Source organism: Hypomesus nipponensis, chromosome 13 (genome assembly GCF_054491055.1).
Source record: "Hypomesus nipponensis isolate SF chromosome 13, ASM5449105v1, whole genome shotgun sequence".
Classification (NCBI taxonomy): domain Eukaryota; kingdom Metazoa; phylum Chordata; class Actinopteri; order Osmeriformes; family Osmeridae; genus Hypomesus; species Hypomesus nipponensis.
The window spans coordinates 9,372,259-9,395,974 of record NC_140373.1 but is presented as its reverse complement, the minus strand read 5'-3'; the positions used below and the strand labels follow the sequence as shown (position 1 = coordinate 9,395,974).

Genomic DNA, 23,716 nt, shown 5'->3' with positions numbered 1-23,716 from the left:
TGGTAGGATAACATAATGTATTAGGCTCACTAACAGTTTTACTTTTTGTCAACCATGACAAACTACACACTCAGCATATTTAGGATTATGGAGAGATGTGCTGGGTGATGCTACGTACACTTACCCCCCCCCCCCCCCACCCCACCCCCCCTCCCATCGAACGCTTTGCTCTGCGAGTGGCAGAAGAGCGCTGCTGGTTAGGAAAGCAGTCAGCCGCGGGGATTAGACAGCCATATCCAGCAATGAAAAAGCTTCCCAGGCTACTTAGTGAAAGTCTGGATTGCCTTGTTTTGTGTTTTCTTTAGTTCAATTTAATTGAAAGCCACGATAGTTGGTTTCGAGGGCTAGCGAAATATAAAAAATGTCGTCGTGAGCTAACAAGGGAACTTTTTCCTGAAAACCACCACTTGGAAAACCCAGTTTGCAGTGGTCTCTCTCCTAGCGACGCTAGCTACAGTAGCAACGTTACCACCAAGAGAGGCTAGCTAGTTAGCTAAACATAATTTTCTGGTTCTGGAAAGCTAACCTCTTGTATTTCCACTGCGAAAATAGCTTATAATCTGTAGCTGAACTTCATGACCAACTAAAGCCTTTAAGGACGGACGGCTGATGCAGAACAGAAGAGGGGGTTTCATATCCAGCTCCACACCGTATAAAGAGTCGTCTGGAAAAGGACTAAAATGAAGAAACAGTTCAATCGGATGAAACAACTCGCCAACCAAACAGTTGGCAGGTAAGCACCTAGCTTGCTGTAGTATTTTCCTTTTGCTATTACAAACTAGTATGCTTGTAGGTTAGACTAGCTTTCGTTGGGGGGTTGAAAATGTGCCCTGATTTCTATGGCCTTGTGTATTCATTTTAACAGCAAAGCACCAACAAGTTGCTGGTCTAACGGTTTGCGATATGGTTCATGGTTCCTTTTAACGTTAACAGAGATGTCATTTCAAAACTATTCTACATGAAGGCTGCGTGATGTCTTAGACTTTTAATCACATTTGCACCAAGTCAACTTTTTCAACTCCATCCCCGCAGATTCTGACAACTACGAAGCACCGTCTTGGTCTCATCTGCTTGCCTGTTCTTTATCACTATCTGAGCAATGCCTGGTGTTAGACAGGGGCAGGATGGAATTAAAAGTCCCGTGTTCTATCGGGACCACAGGTGCAGCCGTGTCATTGCATTGAAAAGGGTACAGCATCAAGCAGAGTATGAGTTTCAAATGAGGTAGGAAAGGAAGAGTTTGCCTTGCTATTTTAATAGCCTTCGTTCCCTTGTGCCCATGGCCATACGATCTGAGGGAAGACTGGTGCGCATATGATGAAATGATGAGATGGGAACATCACACCTGTATCCCAGGGTCACCATATCAAACAGTCAGTCATAGCAGTGACTCATCCCTTCACCTCAAATCTACTGTCTGGTCCATAGCTATAGACTTGGCTAGAATTGTCTCAGTCAAGGCTTATCTCCAAATGAACGTAATGCATTCTTACTGACTTTGATACGTTATCAGTTGGCACGGATGTGCCGCACTGTCTTCAGAACTCTCAGCCTTCCTAATGGCTTAAATTTTGAGAGTGCGTCTCCAAAAAGGTGTGGCTAAATGTTTCATGTAAATGTAGCATTTCTACTGATGTCTGATGTCCTGCTATGTAATATCTTCAGTAACATGATTCTGTGAGCAGAGAAGGGGAGCAGAGAAGTGTCGTGCCCAAAGGACAGGGTTTGTGAAGAAGGGTATGGTGTGTGTGTGTTTTGGGAGGGGGGGGGGGGGGGTTAATGTTCTAGAGGGTGGAACCCATCACAGGATAGTACCCCTTTAGAAAGCATCTCTCTCTCCCTCTTTCTCTCTCTCTCTCTCCCCCCTCTCCCTCTCCTCATACTCCCTCCTCTGTTCATCTCCAGATGAGAGTAACCATTGCAGCACTCACAGCTTGTCAAGTTTTAGCCGACGGAAGAGGCATGGCTCGTGATTGACATCATCCCATGTTCGAGGTTACGATATGGACTGTCTTCCCTGCTCTGTTCTCTTCATTCCACTACTGAAGACAGTGTTCTCAATACCAAGTCCAGGACAGCAAGGCTAGACCATAGACTACTTACTACTTTATTTTCATCAGTGCAGAAGTGGTTGAGCTTGTTGGCAGAGTAGAGGGCATCCACTTAGTCAGCTAGTCCTGTGGTGTCTATGCGAGTGTAACTCTATCTGCAGCAGGATCCACAGTAATACTAATACTGCTGCCTCAGACCTGGAGAGAGCTCTGGAATACTCATCCCCCCCCCCCACACACACACACACTGTATTTCACTACCAGGAATCAGGAGAGTGTGTGATGTGGAAAACAGACCTGTGTGTGCGTGCGCGTGCATGTTTGTGTGTGTGCATTGCACGTCTTTGTCTATGTGCAAGTTAACTTGAGAGTTTGCAGGATACTATTGATGGTCAGTGTAGGTGTTTGTTTGTGTGTGTGTGTGAGTATATTTGTCTCAGGGCATTGGCTATGGTTAGATGCGTGTGTGTGACAGCAGTGCGTGTGGGTGTTTGTGAGTAAATGTGTTGATGACAGGGGCCTTTAGCCCGCCTGGCCCTGGGTTCCTGTGATTGTGCAGAGTCAGAACACGGTGTCCAGCTTGCAGCCACTCAGAGGAAATCTCTCCTTATTCCTCTCCAAACAGGAAATGACCTCCCAGGCGGAACACTGACTGCTTCTAAGAAGGAGAGACAGACAGTTGAACTGAGGAAGAGAAGGAGAGAGAGACAGTTGAACTGAGGAAGAGAAGGAGAGAGAGACAGTTGAACTGAGGAAGAGAAGGAGAGAGAGACAGTTGAACTGAGGAAGAGAAGGAGAGAGAGACAGTTGAACTGAGGAAGAGAAGGAGAGAGAGAGACAGTTGAACTGAGGAAGAAAAGGAGAGAGAGACAGTTGAACTGAGGAAGAAAAGGAGAGAGACAGTTGAACTGAGGAAGAGAAGGAGAGAGAGACATATGGAGAGAGAAGGCTCTAGTGAGGCTTGCGAGGCAAGATGGATGGTCTTACCTCTGTGTCACTGTGGCTTTCCTTCTTGGAATTCAGCTTCATCAGATCACAGGTTGATGCAGTGTGATTTTTGCACTGTATTGCCTCGTCCAATACATTAACGTAGTACATTGACATGACATTGCACAAGTAGATGAATATGATCAACTGTGGAGCCACACAACTGACATAACGATCCGCTTTGAGTCAGCCTGGTTTGGGGAGACCCGTGTGCCACACTGTGTGCCACACTGTCCTATCAGACCAGATAGCACAGTGTGGGAGTGGACGTATAGGATGCAGGCTTGAACACAGGCCTGAACACAGGCCAAGATATCCAGCAACCGTTTGTCCCACACACACAGGGTTTCTACATTGTGTCACTTGTCGTTGAGACCAAACCTGTCAGGGCCATACCCTTCCACAGAAGAAAGAGAGTGTTTGTCAGTACTTCTTATCAGGCTTTGTCCTGACATCAGTCTGTGGGCTCAATCAAAGCTCTTCCTGTGTGAAGTCAGTGTTCCCCCTGGCTACGGCTTGTTACTCAGCTGTTTGCCATTCCTTTCATTTATATCCCATTTTCATTACCTGCCTCGGCCTGAGCATCTGCCAACTGTTGCAGACTTAACCGACCCCACCCACCCACCTCTCCTGCAGTCCTCTCAGGCCTGGAGGGGTTAGCAGTAACAGCTGTTGGATGGGTACTGGCTCGCTAGGCTAACAGCTAGCGAGGCTCACCAGTGTTCTCTTACACAGGCACAATGACACCATGTAACCGTGACTACCACGGGCCGAACTGGCACCAGCTGAGCTTTAAAGGCTAACTGCCGTGTCACCCCATGTCCCTCCGTGTTTAGCCGCGTGTCACATGCAGGGAGGAAGCGGTGAGACAGCCAGCACAGCAGGCTGTTCTGGACTGCAGTCAGACCGCCACTATTCCCTACCAGCCCCGGTCAGCTGACTCCCTCAACAACAGTTCTTGTTTAGTTTTTTTTTGTTTTCTAGTCCTGAGGCGTTGTCTCAGCAAATCCTATTTTTGATCCAGTGACGCAGTCTCCTTACACTGTCAAATTTAAGTAAATGTGAGTTTAATCTGGAGACCAGAAACCCCTGATTATTCTACCAACAACCCTGCTAAAGTCATCCATTGATTTTTTTTGTCATTGATCAGTAGACCAGCAAGCTCTACAGGGCTGCATTAGAAGCCGTGTTCCTGAACTACTTTCAACTGGCTCTGGAAACACATGTGAGCCTTGATCTGTTCCCTGTAGCACTGGGTTCTTACTACTTGGTGGGTGCGTCTCCAGACAGCTTGAAGTCTGTGTAGTGTTGTAGGCCAACTCAGTGGTTGGATGCAAAATGCTGTGGTGTGTGTGTGTGTGTGTCTTAAGGGCTGTCTGCGTAGCTGGAGACCATGTTGTTTGGCTGCTGGGTTGAGACCTCCACAGAGTCTAAACTGGGCCAGGAACCTCTTCAGCCTGACTTCCTGCAGAACACAGACAAGAACCAGGACTTTCCGAATCAGCAGCTATGATTTCTGGTTTCAGGGTCCCCGCCCCCCTTTCTCCCCCTCCCCGTTCCCAGTTCTCCCGCTCTCTGTTTTCTGGCCTTTCTCCCATATCCAAATAGCCCTTTTTTATCTTCTCATGGCCCCCACCTCCCTTTTCTCTTTTCTCTCCCCCTCCTCTTTATCCCTCCCTCCCTCCCTTTCTCCTTCTCTCCTCCTCAGTCTTTGGTCTCTATCTCTTCCCTCTGTTCCCCAGCCTCTCTGTGTTGTAATTGGAAGCAGCTGTCTGGCTGTCAGGAGGTTACTATAGTGCGCTGAGTCTGGAGGAGGGACTCTGGGGGAGGCTCCGGCTCCCGTTTCTCCTCCACAGTTTAGCAGCTGGCCCCTGATCAGTTGGAGCCGCTTCCTGGAGCACAGCTCCCCATTGCGAGATCCAGTAATGAAACTGGCCCCAGGTCAGCCGCTATGGGGGTGTGGAGAGGAGGGATAGAGGTGTGGGGCTGGGCTGGGGGGTGGGGGTGGGGGGGGTATGGAACGGGGGAGAGAAGGAATGAGAAAGAGACTGTGAAGGCTAGTACTCATGTGAAAAGCCTGTTGTCGGATTATTGAGTCTTTAGCCAGTGAGGTCTCCAATTGGTGCTGGACTGGTTTCAAAGGAGTCGCTCTGACTTCATTGATTCCATATAGGATACAGGCTGTTATCCAATCCAACCAGAGTTGGTTTTTAAGTCAAGTTATCCTATGAGGAATTACTTAGGAGTTACCCTGCACCACCGTGTGTGTGTGTGTGTGTGGGGGGGGGTGTGTGTGTGTGTGTGTGTGTGTGTGTGGGTGTGTGTGTGTGTGGGGGTGTGTGTGTGTGTGTGTGTGGGGGTGTGTGTGTGTGTGTGTGTGTGTGTGTGTGTGGGGGGGTGTGTGTAAGAATGTACATGTGGAGGGGGGAGGTCAGCAACCGCTGTGCCACATCATCCTAAAAAACAAGCACCAGGGGACAGCTGACAACAGGAAGTCGTAATGGTAACAAGGATATGCTGGAGTTTATAAAAAAAAACAGGCCTCAGAATCTGACTGTGTTGCCCCTCAAGTATCCTGCCGTCCATCTCAGCCAACGCTGGCATGTTGGTGCTCTCCTTTAGAACAGTTCAACACACTGACCTAGACAACGCACTGTCAGCACACCCTCGCTTCCTCAATAAGCGGAACTGGGTTCAACAAAACAAGCTTACGTCTTTAAACTAGATACCAGCCGGCCTTTAGGCCATAGTATGAGTTGCAATGTTATAATACAAAAGATATTAGGTTCCGTGTTGGTGAGTAGCAGCAGCGTTGCCAGGAGCAGCGGTTGCTAGGCCTCTCCTACAGTGCCTGGCTCCTCCCAAGGTGTTGATAAGCAGTTTGAGCTGAGCCTGGGTTTTCCTTCTCCCTTTAAGTGAATCTAATCTGTCTGACCCTTAAAGCATTCTATTAGAAGACTATGAATAGCCCCCGGCCGATTTGGGCTATGCTGGCTGGCACACTAGCTTAGGCACTAGCATGTAGCGCTGCTGCAGACGACAAGGCATGTGGTAGCATCAAACCAGGCCTGTGTTAGCATAGACTAGCAGACAAGGCCTTGGGTAACACACGCTAGCTGAGACACAGTGCAGTCCTCTTTGGGGTAGCTGACATACTGGGAGACATGCTAGCCTAGGATGAAGAAAGTTGTCTGCTAAGCCTGGCTAGGGTAGGACAGGACAGACTAGGTAAGGTTGGGGCAGGGCCAGAGCCCGGGCAGAACATGAGTCCTGTCCTAGGCTAGGCTAGGCTAGGCTAGCACACAGGTGCCGTCAGCTGTTGACCAGAGACCACCCCTTAGTCTGAGTAATGTCTGGCATGCCCTTGTGTTGGAGCAGAGCTTTTGATATCAGCAGTCAGCATCTATTATGTTGCTGTTGCTCAAAGAAGTCTAGACTGCAATGGATTGTTCAAGCTACGTTCATTCCACTGATTTCATTTAGTCAGAATGTAAAGATTACAGTAGATTACTTTGATCAGGTTAACATCACCACTATCTCCGTTCAGTTTGTTTACCTCTCACCAACATTGATTCAATCTGTACCTCCCCCTCCATAATCTGCGCCAATACAAAATAGATTTCCACTGTTTCTTCCTATTTGGTGTATTATTATTTTTTGTCATGGTGACGGTTACCTAGGAGAGACATCTCCAGAATCCCCATGGTGATGAGCCCCAGGGCAGCTGCTGTTCCTGTGTGTGATGAGGAATGTGGCCAGGCCGCCCAGGCCTGGGAACCCTCAGCATGTGTACCGTCTAATCATACAGACCCAACCATTACTGGATGCTTGTTGCGTAATCCTGTCAGCCAGCATTTGGCTTCCAAACTGCAGCTCAACCAAACAGACCAGCCAACAACTGGGAAGCCATTCAAACCACACCACAGTTTCTTTGTAATGCTTTTGTGTGGTTGATCTCTTGTGTCACCAGGTCTGACCTCTGACCTCTCCTGTGTTGTTCCCTCTCTCTCCCCCCCAGAGCCGAGAAAACAGAAGTCCTCAGCGATGACCTGTTACAGGTAAATCCTCCCTCCCTCTTTTCCTTCCCTCTCAGTCCCCGATACCGCCGCGGCCCGAGAAGCAGTCTGATGCAGCAGCCATCTTGGCTAACGCTGTCGCTGGAGTCCAACAGTCCAGCCAACAGCCGTACATTCTGAAGATCCTATTAATAGGAACCCTGGCGAGATGCAGTTTGTTTTGGAAGTCTGGATGTACAGGTGGAGCTCGTGAGAACCCAGTGCCAACACCGAGCATGTGCACATCCCCAGCCAGGTCGCCAGAAACCTCTCTCTGACCCCCCCCCCCCCACCACCACCCTGTCCTGGGGTGTTCCCACAGGGAACCAGCCAGCCAGCCAGGCAGCAGGTGGAATACGCCCAGCCACCTCCTGCCTCCAAACAAGACATTCCAAACACGTTATTTCTGGCGTACCAGAATGTGGTTTTCCCCGGCCCCGGTATGAACGGGAGGGGGGGGGGGGGAGCAACCATGGGCAGGTTCCTGCCTCCCTCACACCGTGTGACTTTCCCCTTTGTCCTCTGGCACCTCTCCTCCACCCACAGTTGGTGTGTGTGTGTAAACACTGCGTGCAGTAAACACCCACACTTCTCAGAGGAGAAGCTCCTGGACTCGGTAGTTCTCATTCCCTAGACAGCTGTCTGTCCATTCCATCTTTTGAGGGATAACATTCCCCACAGTCATCACTGTGAAGACACTGTCCAGTTGACTGTTTGATATAGCCCGTGTTGATCTGTCACTCTGGGAAGGACCTCCCCACCTCCCTGGAGAATGCTGTATGGCTTGTTCATGTGTTGCATTGGAAAGGCTTGTGTAGCCACAGTCAAACCGAGTTCTGAATTACGGAGGGCTGTTTATGGCTTTGTTTGTGGCTTCCCCCATTCCCCTCTCTGTCTGTGTCGCTCTCGCTGTCTCCCTCCATCTCTCGCTGTCTATATCTCCCTTGCTCAGTCCCTTTCTCTGCTTGTCTGGGCATGTTCACATCCCTTAATTGACTTACACGTACACAAACACACACCCCATCTCTGTTCTCGAGTCATAGAACAGACCGGACTGTGCCTGATCAGGAGCAGCAGCACACATGGGCTATTGTCTGTGCCTTCCAGCTAAAGAGCGTGTGTGTGTGCATGTGTATGTACCTGTGTGTGTGTGTGATGGAAAGGAGGACTAAAAACAGGACTGTGTTTATGTCTGTGTGTGTACTGTGATGGTAACGGAAAGGACCACATCCACACCCCCTTCCACAGGATCCCCCTGTTGAGAGTAGAGGGAGGGGGAATCCCCTGTTCTTGTGCCAGGTCATGTCTGAACGGCTTTCCCCAGCCTCAGCCAATGTGTGTGTGTGTGTGTGTGTGTTTGTGTGTGTGTGTGTGTGTGTGTGTGTGTGTGTGTGTGTGTGTTTGACCCAGCTGTGGTGGGAATGTTGGGGGGCCTCTTCGTGAGGGAAAGACGTAAGCAAGACTGAAAGGGAGGTGGAGAGAGAGGTGAAGGGCGACGGCGTGCAGGGCGGGTGTCTCCTCTCCCTGCTTGGAATTCTTGCATGCCGGTGTTTTCCGACACAGTGCTATTGAAACGCCGTTGCCTCTCTTGATCTCTGTCAACGCCAGGTCATGCTCCCCACGGGTTACACAAGATTCCATGTCTTCTCTTTGTCCTCAGCCCTGTTCCCACACACACTACTATTCTTAAGATTTGTTTCTTTCTTTTGTTTCTTTCCCTTTCTTTCTTTCCCTTTCTTTCTTCCTTCCTTCCCCAAGTGTGTATGACTCATTGTTAATGGAGGCTTGGAGCTGAGCCATAATAAAGTGACCAGAGCCTAGTCTCATCTGAACGACTGCAGCTATGGTTCCCCGTGCCTGTTCAGGACGTGTTCTCAGCCATGTCTGACCGAGGGCCCTGAAGCCCACAAGGTCACCAGCGTTGTAAAACACACCGCCCCCCCCGGTCACAGCCCAGCGCACCGCCTCCATGGCAACGCTGCCGATGACTCATCGGTGCTGGACAGAGAAGCATTCCTGCGCCTCCCCACTGGGAACGCCACAATCCATCACGCTTGACCTTTGACCCTTCCAGTCCCGCCTACTAGCCAGAGTACACAGTATGGGGCCAAACCTCTACGAGCCAACAGGAGACCGTAATGAGGCCGGAGAGAGTACTAGAGAGAGAGACAGTGAGAGAGTGAGAGAGTGAGAGAGTGAGAGAGTGAGAGAGAGTGAGAGAGTGAGAGAGAGAGAGAGAGAGAGAGAGAGAGAGAGAGAGAGAGAGAGAGAGAGAGAGAGACAGAGAGAGAGAGAGAGAGAGAGACAGAGAGAGAGAGAGAGACAGAGAGAGAGAGAGAGAGAGAGAGAGAGAGAGAGAGAGAGAGAGAGAGAGAGAGAGAGAGAGAGAGAGAGAGAGAGAGAGAGATTGGAGACATGGTTCGTGGTCAGGTCCCAGCGCTCTGTCCTAACCTCCACACGGAGCGCTAGCGTGGTCACAGACACCAGCTCCCACAGGGCTGTTACGTCATCCGACGTATGAGCAGTGTGTCTGCGAGGTCAGCTGACGGCCTCAGGTCAGGAAGCCCCGCCCTCCCACACTTCCTCAGCTGGTGCATGTCATCATTTGGCACGGCCGGGAATCAAACTGGCGACTTTCAGATTACTAGCCCGATTCCCTAACTGCTCAGCTACCTAATGTTGTGTATGTCTGGAGGGTCATGTATGTTGCGTGGTCTTTCCCACAGATTGAGAGGCGTATGGAGATGGTGCGGGTGGTGTCCCACAACACACACAAGAGGATGGTCACGTGTCTGCAGGGTCACATAGGAGCCGAAGCAGAGAAGAGACACGTGAGCGCACACACACACACACACACACACACACCCGAATCAACACGACCACTGTCTATCGTTAAGGCCATTTTAACCTGTCTAGTTGGTAACTCAATCACATAATCATTCTTGCCAGTAACCTAACCTTGCATATAAACCTGATTAAACCAACATGATGTTCCCCCGATCAAATATTATTAATATCCCAAACTGACCTGTGCCTCGCCACCATGGAGATCGTGTTTTTCACACCAGTCTTTTCTGTGTTCTCTACCTCTCACTACCCAACATGCACCATTCTGACCCTTCCAGTCCGTACCGCGCCTATATTCAGGAAATGGTCAGGTAAACAAAACGAACCAACCCAGAGACTTCCGCCTCTTCTTCATCCATCTCTTCTTTCCCCACCTCTCTGTATCTGTCCCTCCATCGCTCTAGGTTAGCGTGGTGCGGGGGCCCTGTGCATGGCAGTGGGCGGGGCCTGGGTTGGCAGTGGGCGGGGCCTGGGTTGGCAGTGGGCGGGGCCTGGGTTGGCAGTGGGCGGGGCCTGGGCTGGGCTTCCTGTCCAACATCATGGATGGTTGGACATGGCAGTAGGGTTTCATATCCCATGACCTCTCTTCCCCCTCAACACTTTCCTCAGGAGAGCGCCCTGCTCCGCCTCCCTAACCCAGAGACCCCCCCCCCCCCTCCCCCTCAACATGAAAATGATTCCTGACTTTCTGTTCATTTTGTTAACTAACCAGGGACTTTAAGGGTTTAGGCTTTAGGGGAAGGTTCGATGTTCAATGTTGAGCTTCACCTGTTGTCTAATGGATATCTGTTTTTCTTTCTCTCCCAACTATCTGTCCACACACAAATGTACTATCTCTCTGTCTCTCTGTCTCTCTGTCTCTCTGTCTCTCTGTCTCTCTGTCTCTCTGTCTCTCTGTCTCTCTCTCTCTCTCTCTCTCTCTCTCTGTCTCTCTGTCTCTCTGTCTCTGTCTCTGTCTCTGTCTCTCTCTCTCTCTCTCTCTCTCTGTCTCTCTCTCTCTCTCTGTCTCTCTCTCTCTCTCTCTCACAAACACACACCATTGCAGAAAAAGCTACCCCTGACAGCACTCTCTCAGGCCATGGTGGACGGAGGCAGTCAGCTGGGAGAGGAGTCTCTGATTGGGTGGGTGAATGAGTGACGTGTCCGATAAGGGAGCAAACTGCATTCAAAGATGCTCCGTTTCATAATTCGATTTGACATGGCATGAAAATCCTGCTAGCTATGTCCATATCCGTTGAAATGAACTGTTGTTCATAAGTAATCATATACTTTTTGTACATTGCAATGACGTTTAGGGTGTCAACTATACAAAACATCAGAAATCTCAATTTTGACAGAAAACGTTTTTTATTTTATTTTTGGCTTAAAGCCCTGTTCCTCCAGGCTGGGGGGGACACCGCTGGGGTGCCAGTCTGGGGTGATGGCGTCTGCAACACCTCGTTGAGACACTGTCACTGTGAAGGCGAGAACTGGTCATGTGATCATCAGGATAGTGTGATCCTCACACCCTCTGTGTGTGTGTGTGTGTGTGTGTGTGTTGACAGGAAGATGATGGAGGTGTGTGGAGAGGCAGAGAACAGGCTTGCGTCAGAGCTGATGCAACACGAGTTGCAACTGGAGAAGGACGTGCTAGACCCCCTCAACCAGCTAGCAGAGGTCAGCCACTTTCACACACACACACACACACACACACACACACACACACTGCAGAGGTCAGCGGCTCTCTCTCTCACACACACACACACACACTGCAGAGGTCAGCCACACACACACACACACACACATTGCAACAAGCAGTATAGTGCTGCATTCAACACCAACCCTGACATCCCACACCAGAACAAACCCACGATTGATGTGAATGGATCCATGGAGGTGATCACCAAGCAGGCTTTGACCTCCTCAGGTGGACATCCCCAACATCCTGAAGCAGAGGAAGCAGCTGGCCAAGCTGGTGCTGGACTACGACTCTGCCAGAGCAAGGTCAGCACCTCTAACCCCCACAAGTCCTTACTGTTGTTCACCACTACTGGTCACATGTCAGTCAAGTACAGCAGCTTGTGTCGCTCAGTCTGCTAATGATGGCTTAATCTCTCTCTGTGTGTGCGTGTATCTCTCTGTCTCTGTCGCTCTCTCTCTGTCAGATGGTTGCAGGCGACCAAGTCGATAATCTCAGGAACGAACACTCAAGCACTGACCGCCAAGGCTGACCTTCTCAAGGAGGAGGTGGATGAAGCTATGAACAAAGTGGAGCTCTGCAAGGTAGCTCAGCACACCCTCAGCACTCCAGCACGTCTCTCAGGGGCTGTCTGCATGCCCGTTTTGTCTCTCTGTCTGTCTCTCTGTCTGTCTGTCTCTCTGTCTGTCTGTCTGTGTTTCTGCCTCTCATTTCCGCCTGTGATGACCTCCTTGATGTTGACACTCGCATGACTGGAATGCCCAGTCAGCTGTGTGTGTGTGTGTGTGCGCGCTGCCTTGGTGCAGTGTGTGTGTGTGTCAGGTCTTGTGTCCAGGAAGGCCAGGCCGTGTGTTTCCACTGGCTGAACTGTCCAGGTCAGGTCCAGACAGATCTCCAGTCTGGCTGAACTGTCCAGGTCAGGTCCAGACAGATCTCCAGCCTGGCTGAACTGTCCAGGTCAGGTCCAGACAGATCTCCAGCCTGGCTGAACTGTCCAGGTCAGGTCCAGACAGATCTCCAGTCTGGCTGAACTGTCCAGGTCAGGTCCAGACAGATCTCCAGTCTGGCTGAACTGTCCAGGTCAGGTCCAGACAGATCTCCAGTCTGGCTGAACTGTCCAGGTCAGGTCCAGACAGATCTCCAGTCTGGCTGAACTGTCCAGGTCAGGTCCAGACAGATCTCCAGTCTGGCTGAACTGTCCAGGTCAGGTCCAGACAGATCTCCAGTCTGGCTGAACTGTCCAGGTCAGGTCCAGACAGATCTCCAGTCTGGCTGAACTGTCCAGGTCAGGTCCAGACAGATCTCCAGTCTGGCTGAACTGTCCAGGTCAGGTCCAGACAGATCTCCAGTCTGGCTGACTCGGCCCTCACTGTTGGGACTCTGTCTTTCTTCTCACAGGATCAACTGGCTGCAGACATGTACAACTTCTTCTCAAAGGAAGGGGATTATGCCCGCTACTATGTCATGGTGAGTACTGTGTGTTTGTACTGTGTGTGTTTGTACTGTGTGTGTGTTTGCGTGGTTGCATTACCTGTGGGAAAGTCCCCAGCTGAGTTGACCAACACAGTGTATCTGAGTGCTGTCTCTCTCTCTCTCTCTCTCTCTCTCTCTCTCTCTCTCTCTCTCTCTCTCTCTCTCTCTCTCCCGCTCTCTCTCTCTCTCTCTCCCTCCCCCTTTCTCTAACACTCTCTCTCTCTATCTCTCCCGCTCTCTTTCACAATGTGGGTTCTGTTCCCGTTTCCAGCTCTTAGAAGCCCAAGCTGATTACCATAGGAAATCTCTAACCGTGCTGGAGAGTGTCCTGCCAACTATCCAAGCACAGCAAGGTACAGCCCCCACCCCCTTTCCCCGACACTCTCTCTCTCATGGTCAGGTACAGTCCAGACCTCCAGCCTCTTGACTCCAGCCAGTGTTCTCTTCAGGACCATAAAGGTTCAGCACTGTGAGACAGTACAGTACTGGACAGTCTGGACAGAGTGCTGTACAGTACAGCACCATGCAGTACAGGGTGGCAGTGGAGCCACAAGGCTCCTTGGTTGGAGAGCACCATCCTATTTCCAGATTCTCTCTCTTTCTCTCTCTCGTTTTCACGACCGCATTCTGTGGTCGTTCTTACAGGGTTGTTTTTTTCCCCCTCGGTAGAACACAGGAGGTCCAAACCAGACAGGCCTCCCAGCATGCAGCCCATGACTCACACTCTCCTCACACACACGCACACACTTCAAATAATGATATTTCACCCACCCGGTGTTCACCGTTCTCTCTTTCTCTCTCTCATACTCGCATGTCAACACGCTCTCGCACACGCTCATCATCATTCAACACCGCCACCTTCCAGTAAGCTGTCTCTTCCCCCTCCCCCCTCCCCAGACTCGTGGACAGAGAAGCCTGCGTTCGGGACGGGCCTGGACGAGCACCTGAAGAGGAGCAGCCGGGAGATCGCTCTGCCCCTGGAGGCCTGCGTCATGATGCTGCTGGAGACGGGCATGAAGGAGGAGGTAGAGGGGAGGGAGGGAGGGAGGTAGGGAGGTAGGGGAGGGAGGAAGGGAGTGCAGGAGGAACAGCAGGGAGGAAGCGAAGCGGTTAGATCCCTCCTCGTGTTTGTTGCTGGCGAGTCCAAACGAGTCACGTTCCCTCCTGAAAGCTTCAAAAATCAAACACCTTAAAATCAAGTTTGATGTGGGTGTGAATTCAAACGGCCCCAAACAAGCGGAGTGCCACTCGGAGCAAGGCAGGGAGACGGGCAGTGAGACCGTAAACTCTGCTGTGTTTGTCTCCCTCTGTCTGCCCCCTCTCTCTGTCTCTCTCCACTCTTTGTTTCTGTGCTGGGATGTCGATTTATGGTGTTTATGTCCTGACCCCACCTCAGGCTCAATTTAGAACACAATAACAAACTACTTGTGTCTCATCTATAAATCAGATGTGTGTGTGTGTGTGAGGCGTGTGTGTGTGCGTGCGTTCCTCCCTGTGTGTAGTGTGTGTGTGTCCTCTCTTTCCAGTTCTGACCACAGTATTTGTCTTCCTATTTAGTCTCCAGTGAACAGCTGTTGTCAGTGTGGTGAAAGCCTTTGTTTGTGAGTGAAAGTAGAGAGGTTGCTGGCATGTTTGGGATTTTCAGCGTGTGCGAGTGTGTGTTTGTGTGTCCGTGTGGTGGCTCTCTGTGTTGTGCAGGTGTGTCTATGGGAGAGAGGGGTTGGGAAACGATCTCTACATGGGTTTATGACCAGGGTGTTCAAGTTGTTGACTTACAGAATACCTCATGGTGTGCGTGTGTGTGTGTGTGTTTGTGCACGCATCTCCAGGGCCTGTTCAGGATTGCTGCCGGAGCCTCCAAGCTGAAGAAGCTGAAGGCAGCTCTGGACTGTTCCACCTCTCAGCTGGAGGAGTTCTACTCGGACCCCCACGCTGTCGCTGGTACGGTCCACCCCCCCTCCTGAGACCCCCCCGGCCCCTGGGCTGGCCTCTGGTCCTACTGATGTGAATGTTGTGCTTCCAGGAGCCTTGAAGTCCTACCTGAGAGAGCTGCCTGAACCGCTGATGACCTACCAGCTGTATGACGAGTGGACCCAGGCCTCCAAGTAAGGCAGACAAAAGTCTTATCTCTCTCTTTCTTTTTTTCCCTCTGTCACTCTACATTCTGTATCGTCTGTATTTTTGTCTTGCTCTGTTTGTCCGTCTGCCTCCCCGCCCCTCGCTATCTCGCACACTGTCCTTCTGTTTCTCCCTCCCTCCAGTGTGTCGGACCCAGACAAGAGGCTCCAGGCTCTGTGGGTGGTGTGCGACCAGCTGCCAAAGAACAACAAGGCCAACCTGAGGTCTGTCCACACAGTAGCACTCACCTAGCCTCCACACAGTAGCACTCACCTAGCCTCCACCCAGTAGCACTCACCTAGCCTCCACACAGTAGCACTCACCTAGCCTCCACCCAGTAGCACTCACCTAGCCTCCACCCACTGCCACATGAGTTAGACCACTTTAGGTTGTCTTTGTCGTTTCATAGGTTGGTTTGCTTTGCGTGCGTGTTTGTGCAGGTATCTGGTGAAGTTCCTGGCCAAGCTGTCCCAGGAGAGCGAGGCCAACAAGATGACCCCCAGCAACATCGCCATCGTCCTGGGGCCCAACCTGCTGTGGGCCAAGACCGAGGGGTGAGGGGGGCGGGGGGGTGAGGGGGGCGGGGGGGTGAGGAAGGGAGGGAGCGGGTGAAGACCAAAAAAGGGACGCCTATATGACTTTTGTGTCGTTGTGTTTGGGATGACAGCACTCTCGCTGAGATGGCTGCTGCTACCTCCGTTCACGTGGTGACCATCATAGAACCCATCATCCAGCATGCTGATTGGTTCTTCCCTGAAGGTGGGTGTGCTCTTATTGGCTAAATAGCTGTTTGGCAGTCGTTATTGTCCAGTCACAATAATGCTCTCCCTCTCTCTCCCCAATCCCAATGATACTCCCAGACGTGGAGTTTAACGTGTCGGGCATGTTTGCCATGCCAACGCCACCTTCCACCCACGGCAACCACCTGACTGCGCCCGACTACGACTGTGGCACAGTTGAGAGGAAGAGGCCGGTCAGCATGGTGGGACCAGACAACGACACGCCCCGCAAGGATAGGTATGAGCTCTCACCCCCGGACAGGGCCACACACAACTCAAATGCCCCCCTCACACCCCCTGTCATGCTTGCCCTTCACCTCAAACCCCATAATTGCTTGTAAATTGAAATTGTCTGCTATTTCAATGTTCTAACTCGATTGATAATACCATCATCTGATATTTTTGGCGGGGTCTTCTAATCTCACTGTGGATCCGTGATTCAGGACTTGAGCACTGATTTTAGTTTGCTTCTAGTTTCTCTTTCTATCTCTCTCTTTCTCTTCTAACTATCTCCCTCTCTGGTGGTAGTGGAGATTCTGTGGGTGACTATAATCATGTCTCTGGTGTCTCTCGTCTCCTGTCCACTCTCTCTCTGTCTCTCTGTCTCTCTCTCTCTCTCCCTCCTCTCTCTCCCTCTCTCTGTGTAGCTCCGCTAACAAACACTCGGACCATAACCCGCGTAGAGGCAGCAACACTTTAGGTAGAAAGCAGCACGCTTCGCCTACCTTCCAGCCTCCCTTGCCCCCCGTGGAGGCCCCCGGGAGCCCGGGCCCCCTGGGGGAGCCCCAGCTGCAGGCCCCTCTGGGGGGCTTGGCCCTGGAGGGCTGCCAGCCCAGCCTGGCCCTGGGCATGGCAGCCCTGGTGGCGGCACAGCAGCTGCTAGCTCAGCACACAGAGGAGATCAGGTAAGGGCTGGGCGCTGGACAGGAGCCACCCCACCACACACTGCATGGAGGGGCTTACAGCTGCTGCATGTGGACGCTTCGTAGACGGTCGCTGTTCATCCGCTGCTCTTATCAGCGAGCTCTGTGTCGGTGAATGAAAGGAAGGCGCAGACCGGTCTAGCCGGTCTCGTCAGTCGCGGGCCAAGACGTGTCCCTTCTCGAACCCGTCCACTTGTTTTGTCCTCCCCGCATCTCGAACCGCATTTTCTGCAAAGTGGTGAACCTTCTTTATGGCCCGGGCACGTCTCAGGGCAGCCCACAGGAACACCACAACAATGGCTGCTGTCATTTCCAGCATTCTCTAAGGACCCCTCATCCTCTTCAACCACTCTGCCCTGCACTCTGAAACGCCGCAGTCAGCAGAACCGGACTGAGCTGCCCTGAGATGTTGGGCGCCAATCCCCCCCCCCCCCCCTTTCCCCGCTGCCCTTACGTAACCTCGCTGCTTAAGAGCCTCTTTGAATCGTTCCGTGAAAGGATTCTATTGATCGGCAGGCTCCTCCTTTCCAGACAGATAGTTCAATTGATCTGTTATCTGCCTGGGATGAAAGGAGGAAATTGCGCGCACCCACAGCAATAGTCAAGGAAGACTCAAGACGATGGTTGTTTTGTATTGCATGGCCATAGAGGAAGTCTGTATGTTTTATGTTTTTTTAATTTTTTTATTTATTTATATATTTTTTTTTGGGGGGGGGGGGGGGTTCTTTGGAACCCAGTGAACTCGGTCTGAGATCTTGTGTCGTGTTGGTCTTGTTCCCCGTGTGTCCAGCAACCCAAAGCTACGCGACTTCACCTCCACCCCCCCTCCCCAGAGGAACGGCTCAGGAGGGGGGCACACGGGCGGCGCTAACCCCTCAGGGCTGGGCGTGGGGACCCCCGGGGCCGGACCCATGGGGCCAAGTCCTCACATGATGCGCAGAGGTGAGCCCCAGCCAGGCTTGATAAACACCTCCACACTCACCACGGTCCTGGGACCATGCTTGGTTTGTTGATGCACCGGGCTGATGTAGGACCACTGGGGGTACGTGATGTCGTTGACGTTAGCGTCTAACGTTGCACCTCCTTCCTCTAGGTACAAAGAAACCAGCCCCCGCCCCTCCTAAACCAGCCAACCCCCCTCCAGGCCAGCCCAATATCCCCTCCCCAGGCTCCGCCCAGTCCCTAAGCCCCTCCCCCCGGCCCGTCTCCAGCCACTCCCCCACCTCTCCCACAGCCCAGCCCTGCGCCATCCCCAGACGCCACTCCAACAACCAGCCCCACATCCAGGCCCCCAACCACCCCCCTCCCCAGCCCCCCTCACAGGTCAGCCCCCCCCCACAGCCAAGAGCTCTCCCCCAGCCCCAGGGGGACCCCCTCGGGACGGAGCACTCCCCTCCAGACACCCCCACCCCACCAGACACCCCCCCGCCGTCCTCTGCCCCCCAGGACAGCCCTGGCGTCCCCTCAGCCACGCCCTTCCAGTCAGGATCCCTCCCCAGGCCGCGGCCGGTGCCCAAGCCCAGGAATAGGCCCAGCATCCCCCCTCCTCCGCAGCCCCCCAACCCTGGCGGCGACACCAACGGCCTCTGCAGCACGGCCTACAAGATCATGGGTGAGGACAGCCAGCTGGCTCGTTTAGTGTCAGTACATGAGGCATAGCTATAGGTACATAGATGTAGTACGCAGGTCACATCTGGATCCATATTTGCTGCCGTAAGATCAGATTTGATCATGGTTTCTTGCTCATTCCATGTTTTCGCACAATGTATTACCGTAAAGGGTCACCTGTTTGTGTTGAGTCTTGCCTATTGTTTAACCAAGTAGCACCATAGAGGTGCTCTCTCTTTCTCTCTCTAATAAGTGGTGTGTCACAATACCTTCACAGGTTAAGGATCGCTTGTGACAGAGGTTTGTAGCTACAGTAATCCTTCAAACTAGCAGCTCCTGCACGATCATTTTGTTTGTGCTCAACCCCGTCACGACAATGACATCATTCTCATCATCATCATTTATACCTTCCACTCCTGCTCCAGTTTACCGTGGTTACCATTGATTATCAATCATTGACCTCCCATTACCCAATCATTGAATGTCAGTAACATTTTGATAAGGATTTGCAAATGACAAGCAACATATTAAGTGTTTGCAAATGTCAAACAGATCTCAGAATCTGAAAAGTAATCAGGTTCTACAATCTCGATCCAGTACAACTTCCTGTATGTCTTTTGCAAAGCCTTCAACTCTAAGATATATATATATATATTTATTTTTTTACTGTTAGTATTGTGTTGAGTTGTGTATTAATGAATACAAAGCTTGTCACTGATAGCGGCCACATCTGTAGTCCACACAGTGCTAGAACCAGGAGCCCGTGTGTCCTAGACCTGTCAATCTTCCTCAGTAATCTCCTTCCAATTTCACTCTTAATTACTTTTTATATTTTAATTACATTCAAACGTTTCTGTCTCAAATGGAGCCTGTTAGCCACACAGTGTCCCAGTGTTGGTGTCCACTGGTCTGAATGGCCTTGAGAAGCATGACCCTGCAGTCGCCTCCCAGCATGCCCCTCTGTCCCTGCCCACCTCGACACCAAGCACGGCCTTCTCACAGAGCAACGTCCGTTTCCCCTCCACCACGACGCAGCCTCAGCATGATCTGTCTCTGTGGACCGGCTTGTCTAAGCTCCCCTTCTCCGCTTGATCACCCCCCGGCAGCGCAGCAAGCCCACCATGAGTGTCCCCTCACACGCTGCCTGACACAACAACGCCATCTGTGTTTTCACCAGCGCTTAACCCTCTGACCTTTTCATTGATCTCCGAGCCAACTGGGAAGCCACGTGCTTCGCCACGTTGACGAAGAACGGAGTGAAGTCACTGAATGTATTGTCCACCCGTTTGTCTGTGCGATCGTTACTTGTTCTTGTGACAGTACGCAGCATGAAGGATGAGCACAGGACGTGATCAATGATACGCATGCTTGCCTAGGCTGCTAACATCCAACACTATTTGTTATGACGAGTCTAGGCTACATGAAGGGCCTTTTCAAAGAAAATCGACAAGAGGGGGTACATTCTATAACGGCAGTACATTCTCTACAGCACACTAACATGTTGTCATGGGAGGTCTGTGTCAGACTGCATGTCAGACAGTGTCCTCGTCCACCTGTGTTGACCTGTGTTTTTTCGTCCATCAGACCCCGCCCTCTCCCTGAAGGGCTTGACCAGAGCCTTCGTCCCTGACTTTGCTGTGGACCAGCAGCCAGTGGCGCCCGGCCCCGTGCCCTCTCACCGAGACTCTGAGCTGGACACTGAGAGCACCGTCCTGTGAGGAAGGGGACGTGCTCGGCTTCCGAATCAAGCGCACCTTCCTGTCCCCCCACCCCCGCCGCCCGGTCCTGCCTCTTCTCTCCACCGCCCGTGTCCCAGCACCACCCTCCGCCCTTTAACTGCCACACCTCAGCTGCTCTCACTCTCTCTCTCTCTCTCTCTCTCTCTCTCTCTCTCTCTCTCTCTCTCTCTACACACACACACGCACACACACACACTAGAGCCCCGTTTCAGCTTGTGCTCCAGTCGTGTACTTGATAGCTGCCACTCTGTAGCATTGGCAAAGCCACGATGAACCTTGGTTTAACTGGATGACGCACAGAAACTAAGAGCTACAGTAAAGATGCAGAGAGAAATGGAACTATGTATTTGGATGGGATGTTGCACCTTGAAGGGACAGGGTGTGGGTTGGCAACTATGGATTGACAAGACCAGTAGTGGTATGAGGTGATTTTGATATTGTTTATTGACCAAGGCCTTAGATTATAAAATGCGTTTTTTTTTTTGTCTCTCAAGCACAGGAAATGTGTTGGAAATTGTAGAAACCAAAAAAAAAGAAAAGACAAACATGTCTGTTGCTTAAAGTGTAGCTGGTGACTGCAGGTTTCCAGTCAGATCAGACCACTTCCGTACCTGTTTTGTATGAACCTCCTCCTTTTTCACCTGTTCTGTCTGTATATGTTTCTCTTCCAAAAGACCCATTCCCTGTGGCTTGAGTTAACTGCAGTCTTTTGGATCATGCCTTACTGTGTTAGCACTGCTAGCATATACAGTACATGCTAGTAGTGGTAGGATCCTTGTGTTACCCTACATGCTGTATGTTCTAGCTTTGTAGGCGATGAATATTTTGCCTTTCTATTTGTCATGTTTACTCTGATGTTGCTGGGGCATTAAAATGACTTTGAGTGAATGTAGGGAAAGGTGATCCGAAGCGCATATACACATTTCTTTTTTTCATTTAAGCCGATGGCTTTAGAATCCCTCAAAATGATTCAAAATGCCCTTGAAAGCATCTCCAGGAGAGCTTCTTGGTGAACAGGTTTCCATGTGGAACTCTCCTTTCTAACACTCTGAGCTGGGTTTACAAGCATTGTAAAATCTCAGTGGTGAGGTGGTGTTAGCTTTTTTTGTTTTCTATTTGTGTGTAAAGTTTAGCTTTTGCCTTGAATATAATGCAGGGATAGGTTGGCAAACTGCCCACTATGGTACCAATAGCAACGTCTTGGATGCGTTAGTTGCCCTGGAAATAAGTTCATCATATGTACTGTTTTTCAGCGACAATCATGCCTTTAGTCTTGCTGGTATTTCCTGCCCTCCTCTCTCTCTTTCTCTCTCATACCTCGCTGCCTTATCCTTCAGCATAGAGGTCTCTATAGTGAGGCACCAAGAAACGAACAAATGCCATGAAACTAGAGATATGAAGACAGCCCTGCATTTGGAGCTCGGTAGTTTTATATGCAGATTGTTGAGCTGATTCATGAAATAAAAATGTAATATGAATGCTTGGTTATATTCCCTTTCCAAAGAAAATAAAATTATAAGAATAAAATGGAATTGTGTCGTCTATATTATAATGTGTACTCACTACTCCTGGTAAGACAGGGTATAATCAGGGGATGTACTATAGAAGGATTGTCAGGAAACTTCTCTTCATGCCAGCTACCAGCATAGCCTACGATGGGTTGGCCACACAATTTCTACAAGGAGAAACAGAACCTGTGTTATAGTGTCGCCACACATTTGTTCTCTCACCCCTTAAATATCAGTACTCCCCCCCCCCCCCCTCTCTCTCTGTCCCTCTTCTAAACACACACACACACAAAGGTCCTAAAGGGCAGAGGCTGTACCGGAGTCCATGAGGATGTGTTGGGGCTTGTTGTAGACTTCCAGATAGGTGGAGGGAGAGCGCAGTATGGGACTGTGACAGAGGTGAAGGACTGTGTCCTCCTCAAGAACCAAAGCCTGCTCCTGGGCATCCAGCCCTGGGAAGATGTCCTGCTGAACACACACACACACACACCTTGGAAACATACAAAATTGTTTTGTTGTACAGGAATGTCAACTTTGCCCCTCAGCCATCTCAATCCAAGGCCCGATCGCAGCTTCGCTGCATGTGGTGCAGGGAGGATAGACAGGTAGAGGGGGCTGGAGAGAGAGGAAAGGGTTCTTCATGTACTTTTCGTTTGAGCAGGCGGAGACAGAGCTTGTAGATGACGGCCAGACAGTCAGGAACCAGAGTCTCCACAGGCTCGGCCTGCGGGGAGGCGTCCTGCAGGCTGAGGGGCGGAGTGACAAAACGGTAACCCCACGACGGGAACAGCCGGTTCGGGATCATGTGAGACGTCACCAGGATCCTCCCCTGCTGCAGAGGAGAGCTGGGCAGAGGGAGAGGCAGCAGGACGGCGGTGAGATCAGCAAGACTGAGGAACATCAGGGATTCCTTGGTTGGGAAGATGTGTTGAACCTGAAGGAGATATTACCTGGGATTTTGCTCCATGTTGCTTAGATCTTTCAGGAGCAGTGTCAGAACATCTGCAGAGGACTGCAAATAAAAGAAAGGCCTAAAACATATGATAGGGGTAGCGAAGTCCTAAACATTGTCTACATGAGGGTTATAACCTGTAAGACTAATTTAGTTGATCAAGGAGGCAGTACCTCTAGTACATGGATGATACATTTAGGATACAACAGGAGGACACCAGTAACTCCCTCGGTCTGTGTGTTTTTCTGAAACTTTGATAAAAAACCATCGTAGTACTCTGTGAATATAAAAGTACATATTTGAAAGTCAATTAAACCCATTTAAATTCACAGTTCATTATCACATATTATCCTCATTGATACCATGAACACTACTAGATATTGAGACCACATTCAGACTATATAATCTATTTTTAAATATTATTTTTGTGCAGCAATTGTTCTGCAACCACTTTACAGTTCCATCATAGTGTGTGCCATGCAATTGTATATTACATATTTGAATATAGGCCTAATATTAAAAGCTGCCAGGTGATGCCACTGGTGTTGTGTTGCTGAGCTCCAATATTTTTTTATGAAGGAATTACCTCCAATAGTGGTCCTTTTTTCTTCGGAGTTAAACTGTGGAGATGTAGTAGCCACATACACCAATCTGTGAACAAATTCTTTCTTAAAAACAACAAAACAGTTTGGTTAGAATATGTTGAAAACTGATAGGGGCAGCGCACTCGCACTCCGAACTGAGTAATTAGCTAAATTAAGGCCGTTCATACAGATAATGTCGACTTACTTTGTCATTAGATTTTTGCTTATCGTAATCGGCAAACAATGAGTTTTTGTATGCGTTATAATATACGTTCACGCAAACATTGGCAGCCAAAGTCGAAGGCAGAGAATTTCCGGCCATTTTACTAAGCTCTTCACTATGGCAACAGCATCACCCGACGAGTGTACCAGAAAACAGACAGTAGTCGCGAGAAGGTGAATGTTTATTTAGTC

At 50.6% G+C, this 23,716-nt stretch overlaps 2 protein-coding genes across 10 annotated transcripts; one reads left to right on the top strand and one right to left on the bottom strand.

Moving 5' to 3' along the window:
• Positions 1-168: 168 nt before the first annotated feature.
• arhgap17a (Rho GTPase activating protein 17a) lies at positions 169-21,785 on the top strand. 7 transcript variants are annotated; one of them, XM_084669718.1, is made up of 22 exons: positions 169-733; positions 7,057-7,096; positions 9,820-9,924; positions 10,219-10,251; positions 10,986-11,062; positions 11,485-11,596; positions 11,847-11,923; positions 12,085-12,202; positions 13,017-13,085; positions 13,363-13,444; positions 13,989-14,116; positions 14,921-15,032; positions 15,115-15,196; positions 15,353-15,433; positions 15,650-15,763; positions 15,877-15,968; positions 16,070-16,226; positions 16,636-16,893; positions 17,702-17,853; positions 18,005-18,523; positions 18,797-18,819; positions 20,104-20,229. In XM_084669718.1, exons 1-21 carry the CDS (start codon positions 681-683, stop codon positions 18,799-18,801), a joined length of 2,466 nt encoding a protein of 821 aa, XP_084525844.1. In that variant the 5' UTR covers positions 169-680; the 3' UTR covers positions 18,802-18,819; positions 20,104-20,229. The 7 variants fall into 7 exon arrangements, with proteins under 7 accessions (XP_084525844.1, XP_084525840.1, XP_084525843.1 ...); XM_084669714.1 differs by lacking the exon at positions 18,797-18,819 and having other exon boundaries at positions 20,104-21,785; XM_084669717.1 differs by lacking the exons at positions 7,057-7,096; positions 18,797-18,819 and having other exon boundaries at positions 20,104-21,785.
• An 8-nt stretch (positions 21,786-21,793) lies between these two features.
• On the bottom strand, positions 21,794-23,658 carry LOC146259909 (testis-expressed protein 47-like). Of its 3 annotated transcripts, none has more exons than XM_084669724.1 (7): positions 23,508-23,658; positions 23,305-23,386; positions 22,892-22,995; positions 22,717-22,778; positions 22,413-22,611; positions 22,084-22,234; positions 21,794-21,933 (listed from the first exon to the last, which is right to left on the bottom strand). In XM_084669724.1, exons 1-7 carry the CDS (start codon positions 23,622-23,624, stop codon positions 21,896-21,898), a joined length of 753 nt encoding a protein of 250 aa, XP_084525850.1. In that variant the 5' UTR covers positions 23,625-23,658; the 3' UTR covers positions 21,794-21,895. The 3 variants fall into 3 exon arrangements, with proteins under 3 accessions (XP_084525850.1, XP_084525851.1, XP_084525852.1); XM_084669725.1 differs by having other exon boundaries at positions 22,084-22,231; XM_084669726.1 differs by having other exon boundaries at positions 23,305-23,369; positions 23,508-23,644.
• Positions 23,659-23,716: the final 58 nt, after the last annotated feature.